This window comes from Brassica oleracea, chromosome C9, assembly GCF_000695525.1.
Source record: "Brassica oleracea var. oleracea cultivar TO1000 chromosome C9, BOL, whole genome shotgun sequence".
NCBI lineage: Eukaryota > Viridiplantae > Streptophyta > Magnoliopsida > Brassicales > Brassicaceae > Brassica > Brassica oleracea.
Genome location: NC_027756.1, coordinates 26460300 through 26469846, shown reverse-complemented (window position 1 = coordinate 26469846; position 9547 = coordinate 26460300). Strand labels below are relative to the sequence as shown.

The window sequence follows — 9547 nt, the reverse complement described above, 5'->3', positions numbered from 1 at the left end:
CCGACGATTTTTTCCCTCAGAATCCTTGCTGTTTTCTTGTAGTGACGATACTATTTCGGGAAGAAATGTGAGCCATTGTGCCAATGTTTTTGAACTAAGTGGCAATTGTTATTAATATAATATGTTAAAATGTTTGTATCTGGTATTTTAGATTGAAATTTGTCTCATATTTATAAGAGATTAAACACTCATACACAAACTAAACGTATTTTCAAGTAAACATAACAAATTAACAAATGCAGTTTAACGTTAAATAAAATGCGACCATTGATATGAGTTTTCTCTAACATATTTATAAAAGAAATATACTTATTTTTTAAACTAAATACTATCAAAATAACATATTTCTAAATTGTTAATGTTTTAAGTTGTTTTGTTGTTAAGAAATAACCTGCCAATCGAATTTACCCCTTGTTTATACGTATTCTCTACTTTCTGTAAATGCTAATAGGCTCCATCAGTTTACAGAAATTTGGGTTTAAAAATGTGAATTTAATCGAGTATGGATTGTCCTATATCGTGTATCTTTATTTTGAAAGAATTTACTACTAGAACAAATTGTATAGCTAAACCATAACTAGTATATAAATTATGTAGATATAATTTCAAAGAAATGAAACTGGAACTGACGAAAATATAATTTTGAGTTATAAAAATTAATTTGCCAAAATTAAAGGGTTGAAATCTATTAAAAATTTTGAAGCCAAATCTACACATTGTAAAAAATGAAACAAAAAACATGTGCACAATTTTCTGTCCAAATATTTTGTGATCGATCTAAAACTCAAATCCATACCCTCCATCCTAATATCTTTGCCATAAGTTATTATCTACTTACTAGTCATAGGATATTGTTCTTTTGCGTGATTACATCTAGTCTCATTGTTTTCTTTATAAATTATCGTATTTACAAAATCGTCGACAACATAAGTATTCAAAATAGTTTTTTTTTTCAAGCCATTATTTTAGCATGTACAACTAAACTAAAAGGTTTCAAAGGTGAAACATTATATATTTTCTTAGCTTCTTGTTTTAAATTATAGACAATTTTCAGTGAATGTAAAAATAATGATCGACATCTTAGATGAAAATTAAATTTTAAAATAAAAGATACGTTATATCAAACTAATTAAGCAATATTGTTTGAAATTATTCATATATGTCTTCTTATTAGTTTAACAATCTTGTATGGTTAGAGCATTGTTTTTCAATTGAGTTAATATTTGTATTGATTCATTTAGAATGACATTCACTTGATGGTCGGTTTATATTCCATACTGTTTGATCCACTCTTTTTGATCAAATAAAATTTAACGATAGTTGAATAAAATTTTTGTTAATCAGAACAATACAAGCATAACATATTTTTAAGCTGTTTGCGAAATTGAGACACAATGAGTCCACAAATCATCATTTTTCTTCAAATACTCTGTTTCGTGGGCAACTAAGTGCGGCTTCTCAGCAATATATTTGATAAGAGTATCGTGACACATTTTTCCTTCTTGAACAAGATTATGACAACATGCATCAGTGATAGTTAAATTTTCAAAGACAACACCAATTATATCCAACGCAAATTTTGGACTGATTTTAAGAAGACATGTATCCCATAGTGATAATGCTTCAGCTTCTTCAACAGAAAATGCAGGAACGAACGCAGAAATCAAAGCAACAACAATGAATACGATAGTAGTTCGGGAAGAAGTGTGAGCCATTGTGCCAATGTTTTTGAAATAAGTGGCAAATGTTATTAATATAATATATTAAAATGTTTGTATATGATATTTTATAATGAAATTTGTCTCATATTTATAAGAGATTAAACACTCATACCCAAACTAAACGTATTTTCAAGTGAACATAACAAATAAATTAATGCAGTTTAACGTTAAATAAAATGTGACCGTTGATATGAGTTTTCTCTAACATATTTAGAAAAAGAAATATACTTATTTTCTAAACTAAATACTATCAAAATAACATATTTCTAAATTATTAATGTATTAAGTTATTTTGTTGTGAAGAAATAACCTGCCAATCGAATTTAACCCTTGTTTATATGTATTCTCTACTTTATGTAAATGCTAATAGGCTCCATCATTTTACAGAAATTTGGGTTTATAAAAGTGAATTTAATCAAATATGGATTTGTCCTATATCGTGTATCTTTATTTTGTAAGAATTTACTACTAGAACAAATTATATAGCTAAACCATAACTAGTATATAAATTATGTAGATATAATTTTAACGAAATGAAACTGGAACTGACGAAAAAACAATATTTGAGTTAAACAATTAATTTGCCAAAATTAAAAGGTTGAAATCTATTAAAAATTTTGAAGCCAAATCTACAAATTGTAAAAAATGAAACAAAAAAATGTGCACAATTTTGTTTTCCAAAAATTTTGGGATCGATCTAAAACTCAAATCCATACCCTACATTCTAATATTTTTGGCATAAGTTATCATCTACTTACTAGTCATAGGATATTGTTTTTTTGCGTGATTACATCCAGTCTCATTGTTTTCTTTATAAATGATTGTATTAAAAAGTCGTTGACAACATTAGCATTCAAAATAGTTTTTTTTTCCAAGCCATTATTTTAGCATGTACTACTAAACTAAATGGTTTCAAAGGTGAAACATTATATATTTTCTTAGCTTCTTGTTTTAAATTATCAAGATAATTTTCAGTGCATGTAAAAATAATGACCAACATCTTAGATGAAAATTAAATTTTAAAATAAAAGATAAGTTAAATCAAACTAATTAAGCAATATTGTTTGAAATTATTCATATATGTCTTCTTATTAGTTTAACAATCTTGTATGTTTTGCGCATTGTTTTTCAATTGAGTTATTATTTGTATTGATTCATTTAGAATGAGATTCACTTGATGGTCAGTTTATACTGCATACTGTTTGATCCACTATTTTTCATCAAATAAAATTTAACGACAGTTGAATAAAAATTTTGTGTATCAGAACAATGCAAGCATAACATATTTTTAAGCAGTTTGCGAAATTGAGACATAATGAGTCTACAAATCATCACTTTTCTTCAAATACTATGTTTCGTGGGCAACTAAGTGCGGCTTCTCAGCAATATATTTGATAAGAGTATCGTGACACATTTTTCCTTCTTGATCAAGATCATGACAACATGCATCAGTGATGGTTAAATTTTCAAAGACAACACCAATTATATCCAACGCACATTTTGGACTGATTTTAAGAAGACATGTATGATGTATCCCATAGTGATTTTGCTTCAGCTTCTTCAACAGAGAATGCAGGAACGAACGCAAAAATCAAAGCAACAACAATGAATACGAAAGTAGTTCGGGAAGAAGTGTGAGCCATTGTGCCAATGTTTTTGAAATAAGTGGCAAATGTTATTAATATAATATATTAAAATGTTTGTATCTGGTATTTTAGAATGAAATTTGTCTCATATTTATAAGAGATTAAACACTCATACCCAAACTAAACGTATTTTCAAGTGAACATAACAAATTAATTAATGCAGTTTAACGTTAAATAAAATGTGAACTTGGATATGAGTTTTCTCTAACATATTTAGAAAAGGAAATATACTTATTTTTTAAACTAAATACTATCAAAATAACATATTTCTAAATTCTTAATGTTTTAAGTTGTTTTGTTGTTAAGAAATAACCTGCCAATCGAATTTAACCCTTGTTTATATGTATTCTCTACTTTCTGTAAATGCTAATAGGCTCCATCATTTTACATAAATTTGGGTTTAATAATGAGAATTTAATCGAGTATGGATTGTCCTATATCGTGTATCTTTATTTTGTAAGAATTTACTACTAGAACAAATTATATAGCTAAACCATAACTAGTATATAAATTATGTAGATATAATTTCAAAAAAATGAAACTGGAACTCACGAAAACACAATATTTGCGTTAAATAATTAATTTACCCAAATTAAAGGGTTGAAATCTATTACAAATTTTGAAGCCAAATCTACAAATTGTAAAAAATGAAACAAAAAAATGTGCACAATTTTCTTTCCAAAATTTTTGTGATCGATCTAAAACTCAAATCCATACCCTCCATCCTAATATCTTTGGCATAAGTTATTATCTACTTACTAGTCATAGGATATTGTTCTTTTTCGTGATTACATCCAGTCTCGCATACTGTTTGATCCACTATTTACTGCATACTGTTTGATATGTGGATACTCTTATCAAATATGTTTTGCGCATTGTTTTTCAATTGAGTTATTATTTGTATTGATCCATTTAGAATGAGATTCACTTGATGGTCAGTTTATATTGCACACAGTTTGATCCACTATTTTTGATCAAATAAAATTTAACTATAGTTGAATAAAAATTTTGTTAATCAAACAATACAAGCATAGCATATTTTTAAGCAGTTTCCGAAATTGAGACACAATGAGTCCACAACTCATCACTTTTCTTCAAATACTCTGTTTCGTGGGCAACTAAGTGTGGCTTCTCAGCAATATATTTGATAAGAGTATTGTGACACATTTTTCCTTCTTGAACAAGATCATGACAACATGCATCAGTGATGGTTAAATTTTCAAAGACAGCACCAATTATATCCAACGCACATTTTGGACTGATTTTAAGAAGACATGTATCCCATAGTGATTTTGCTTCAGCTTCTTCAACAGAGAATGCAAGAACGAATGAAGAAATCAAAGCAACAACAATGAATACGATAGTAGTTCGGGAAGAAGTGTGAGCCATTGTGCCAATGATTTTGAAATAAGTGGCAAATATTATTAATATAATATATTAAAATGTTTGTATCTGCTATTTTTGAATGAAATTTGTCTCATATTTATAAGAGATTAAACACTCATACACAAACTAAATGTATTTTCAAGTGAATGTAACAAATTAATTAATGCAGTTTAACGTTAAATAAAATGTGACCGTTGATATAAGTTTTTTCTAACATATTTGGAAAAATAAATATACTTATTTTTTTAACTATATACTATCAAAATAACCTGCCAATCGAATTTAACCCTTGTTCATACGTATTCTCTACTTTCTGTAAATACTAATAGGCTCCTTCATTTTGCAGAAATTTGGGTTTAAAAATGTGAATTTAATCGAGTATGGATTGTCCTATATCGTGTATCTTTATTTTGAAAGAATTTACTACTAGAATAAATTATATTGCTAAACTATAACTAGTATATATATTATGTAGATATAATTTCAAAGAAATGAAACTGAAACGGACGAAAAAACAATATTTGAGTTATAACAATTAATTTGCCAAAATTAAAGGGTTGAAATCTATTAAAAATTTTGAAGCCAAATCTACAGATTGTAAAAAATGAAACAAAAAAATGTGCACAATTTTGTTTCCAAATTTTTTGTGATCGATCTAAAACTCAAATCCATACGCTCCATCCTAATATCTTTGGCATAAGTTATTATCTACTTACTAGTCATAGGATATTTTTCTTTTGTGTGATTACTTCCAGTCTCATTGTTTTCTTTATAAATGATCGTATGTACAAAATCGTCAACAACATGAGTATTCAAAATAGTTTTTTATCCAAGCCATTATTTTAGCATGTACAACTAAACTCAGAGGTGAAACATTATATATTTTCTTAGCTTCTTGTTTTAAATTATCAAGATAATTTTCAGTGTATGTAAAAATAATGATCGACATCTTAGATGAAAATTAAATTTTAAAATTAAAGATAAGTTAAATCAAACTAGTTAAGCAATATTGTTTGAAATTATTCATATATGTCTTCTTATTAGTTTAACAATCTTGTATGGTTAGCGCATTGTTTTTCAATGGAGTTAATATTTGTACTGATTCATTTAGAATGAGATTCACTTGATGGTCTGTTTATATTGCATACTGTTTGATCCACGATTTTTGATCAAATAAAATTTAATGATAGTTGAATAAAATTTTTTATAATCAGAACAATACAAGCATAACATATTTTTAAGCAGTTTGCGAAATTGAGACACAATGAGTCCACAAATCATCACTTTTCTTCAAATACTCTGTTTCGTGGGCAACTAAGTGCGGCTTCTAAGCAATATATTTAATAAGAGTATCGTGACACATTTTTCCTTCTTGTACAAGATCATGACAACATGCATCAGTGATGGTTAAATTTTCAAAAACAACATCAATTATATCCAACGCACATTTTGGACTTATTTTAAGAAGACATGTATCCCATAGTGATTTTGCTTCAGCTTCTTCAACAGAAAATGCAGGAACGAACGCACAAATAAATGCACAACAATGAATACGACAGTAGTTCTGGAAGAAGTGTGAGCCATAGTGCCAATGTTTTCGAAATAAGAGGCAAATGCTATTAATATAATATATTAAAATGTTTGTATTTTGTATTTTAGAATGAAATTTTGTCTCATATTTATAAGAGATTAAACACAAACTAAACGTATTTTCATTGTACATAACAAATTAAATAATGCAATTTAAAGTTAAATAAACATGAAAGTGGTAAACATGTAATTTCCCCTAAATATAATGTGACCGTTAATATGAATTTTCTCTAAATTATTTATAAAATTTAGGAAAAGAAATAAACTTATTATTTAAACTAAATACTATCAAAATAACATATTTCTAAATTATTAATGTTTTAAGTTATTTTATTGTTAAGAAATAACCCACCAATCGAGTTTAACCCTTGTTTATACATATTCTTTATTTTCTGTAAATGTTAACATGCTCCATCATTTTACAGAAATTTTGGTTTACGAAGGTGAATTTAATCGAGTATGAATTGTCCTATAACGAGTATCATTATTTTGTAAGAATTTACTACTATAACAAATTATATAGCTAAACCAAAAATAGTTTATAGATTATATAGATATAATTTCATAAAACAGAAATTGGAATTGACAAAAAAAATATTTGAATTAAAATATTAATAAAAGGGTTGTAATCTGTTAAAAAATTTGAAGCCAAATCTACAAATTGTAAAAAATGAAATAAAAAATTGTGCACAATTTTTTTCCAAAGCTTTTGTGATTGATCTAAAACTCAAATCCATAAGCTTCATCCTAATATCATTGGAGTTATTATGTACTTACTAGTCATAGGATATTGTTATTTTGCGTGATTACATCAAGTCTCATTGTTTTCTTTATAAATGATCATATTTACAAAATCGTCGACAACATGAGTAATCAAAATAGTTTTTTTTCGAAGCCATTATTTTAGCATGTACTACTAAACTTAAAGGTTTCAAAGGTGAAACATTAGATGTTTTTTTAGCTTCTAATTTTAAATTATCAAGATAATTTTTAGTGTGTTTAAAAATAATGATTGACATCTTAGGTGAAAATTAAATTTTAAAATGAAAGATACGTTAAATCAAACTAATTAAGCAATATTTTTTGAAATTATTCACATATGTCTTTTTATTAGTTTAACAATCTTGTATGGATAACACATTGTTTTTCAGTTGAGTTAATATTTGTATTGATTCATTTAGAATGAGATTCACTTGATGGTCGTTTTATATTGCATGTTGTTTGATCCATAATTTTTGATCAAAGAAAATATAATGATAGTTGAATAAAATTTTTGTTAATCAGAACAATACAAGCATAACATATTTTTAAGCAGTTTGCGAAATTGAGACACAATGAGTCCACAAAGCATCACTTTTCTTCAAATACTCTGTTTCGTGGGAAACTAAGTGTGGCTTCTCAGCAATATATTTGATAAGAGTATCGTGACACATTTTTCCTTCTTGAACAAGATCATGACAACATGCATCAGTGATGGTTAAATTTTCAAAGACAGCACCAATTATATCCAACGCACATTTTGGACTGATTTTAAGAAGACATGTATCCCATAGTGATTTTGCTTCAGCTTTCTCAAAAGAAAATGCAGGAACGAATGCACAAACCAAAGCAACAACAATGAATACGATAGTAGTTCGAGAGGAAGTGTGAGCCATTTTGCCAATGCTTTCAAAATAAGTGGCAAATGTTATTAGTATAATATATTAAAATGTTTGTATCTGGTATTTTAGAATGAAATTTTGTCTCATATTTATAAGAGATTAAACACTGAAACACAAACTAAACGTATTTTCAAGTGAACATAACAAAATGCAGTTTAACGTTAAATAAATTGTGACTGTTAATAAGAGTTTTCTCTAACATAAATAGTAAATTTAGAGAAACAAATATACTTATTATTTAAACTAAATACTATCAAATAACACATTTCTAAATTATTAATGTTTAAAGTTATTTTGTTGTTAAAAAATAACCTACCAATCGAATTTAGCCCTTGTTTATACCTATTCTTTATTTTCTGTAAATGTTAACATGCTCCATCATTTTACAGAAATTTTGTTTTACGAATGTGAATTTAATCGAGTATGAATTGTCCTATAACACGTATCATTATTTTGTAAGAATTTACTACTAAAACAAATTAAATAGCTAAACCAAAAATAGTTTATACATTACAAAACAAATATTTGAATTAAACTATTAAATGCCAAACTTAATGGGTTGTTATCAGTTAAAAAATTTGAAGATAAAAAAATGTGCACAATTTGGTTTCCAAAACTTTTGTGATCGATCTAAAACTCAAATTCATTCGCTCCATCCAAATATCATTGGCATAAGTTATTATCTACTTACTAGTCATAGGATATTGTTCTTTTGCATGATTACATCCAGTCTCATTGGTTTCTTTATAAATAATCATATTTAAAAAATAGTCTATTTAATGAGTATTCAAAAAATTGTTTTTCTCAAGTCATTACTTTAGCATGTAATATTAAACTCTAAGGTTTCAAAGGTGAAACATTTGATATTTTCTTAGCTTCTTGTTTTAAATTATCAAGATAATTTTCACTGTATGTAAAAATAATGATTGACATCTTAGATGAAAATTAAATTTTAAAATTAAAGATACGTTAAATCAAACTAATTAAGTAATATTTTTTTGAAATTATTAATATATGTCTTGTTATTAGTTTAACAATCTTGTATGGATAGCGCATTGTTTTTCAGTTGAGTTAATATTTGTATTGATTCATTTAGAATGAGATTCACTTGTTGGTCGTTTTATATTGCATGTTGTTTGATCCACTATTTTTGATCAAAGCAAATTTAACGATAGTTGAATACAATTTTTGTTAATCAGAATAATACAAGCATAACATATTTTTAAGCAGTTTGCGAAATTGAGACACAATGAGTCCACAAAGCATCACTTTTCTTCAAGTACTCTGTTTCGTGGGCAGCTAAGTGTGGCTTCTCAGCAATATATTTGATAAGAGTATCGTGACACATTTTTACTTCTTGAACAAGATCATAACAACATGCATCAGTGATGGTTAAATTTTCAAAGCCAGCACCAATTATTTCCAACGCACATTTTGGACTGATTCTAAAAAGACATGTATCCCATAGTAATTTTGCTTCAGCTTCTTCAACAGAGAATGCAGGAACGAATGCACAAACCAAAGCAACAACAATGAATACGAT

The 9547-nt window shown here is 26.9% G+C and overlaps 4 protein-coding genes and 3 pseudogenes across 4 annotated transcripts; all 7 read right to left on the bottom strand.

Moving 5' to 3' along the window:
• The window catches only part of LOC106314667, a 1283-nt pseudogene extending 463 nt beyond the window's left edge, over positions 1–820 (bottom strand).
• A 547-nt stretch (positions 821–1367) lies between these two features.
• LOC106317337 lies at positions 1368–1715 on the bottom strand. Its single transcript, XM_013755169.1, has one exon. The coding sequence runs from the start codon at positions 1713–1715 to the stop codon at positions 1368–1370; it is 348 nt and encodes a 115-aa protein (XP_013610623.1).
• A 1294-nt stretch (positions 1716–3009) lies between these two features.
• Positions 3010–3364, bottom strand: LOC106317331 (annotated as a pseudogene).
• A 1044-nt stretch (positions 3365–4408) lies between these two features.
• LOC106313874 lies at positions 4409–4756 on the bottom strand. Its single transcript, XM_013751796.1, has one exon. The coding sequence runs from the start codon at positions 4754–4756 to the stop codon at positions 4409–4411; it is 348 nt and encodes a 115-aa protein (XP_013607250.1).
• A 1234-nt stretch (positions 4757–5990) lies between these two features.
• On the bottom strand, positions 5991–6337 carry LOC106313871 (annotated as a pseudogene).
• Positions 6338–7650: 1313 nt separating this feature from the next.
• On the bottom strand, positions 7651–7998 carry LOC106313873. The gene has a single exon (XM_013751795.1). The coding sequence runs from the start codon at positions 7996–7998 to the stop codon at positions 7651–7653; it is 348 nt and encodes a 115-aa protein (XP_013607249.1).
• A 1228-nt stretch (positions 7999–9226) lies between these two features.
• On the bottom strand, positions 9227–9544 carry LOC106314666 (the record flags this gene model as incomplete). The annotated part of the gene is made up of 1 exon (XM_013752502.1): positions 9227–9544. A coding segment is annotated over one exon (318 nt), but the record flags the coding sequence as incomplete, so codon positions are not given.
• Between the last annotated feature and the right edge of the window lie 3 nt (positions 9545–9547).

Bases quoted from the DNA above. Each gene is read 5' to 3' on its own strand.
- LOC106313874 (XM_013751796.1), bottom strand. From the start codon at position 4,756: ATGGCTCACACTTCTTCCCGAACTACTATCGTATTCATTGTTGTTGCT.
- LOC106313873 (XM_013751795.1), bottom strand. From the start codon at position 7,998: ATGGCTCACACTTCCTCTCGAACTACTATCGTATTCATTGTTGTTGCT.
- LOC106317337 (XM_013755169.1), bottom strand. From the start codon at position 1,715: ATGGCTCACACTTCTTCCCGAACTACTATCGTATTCATTGTTGTTGCT.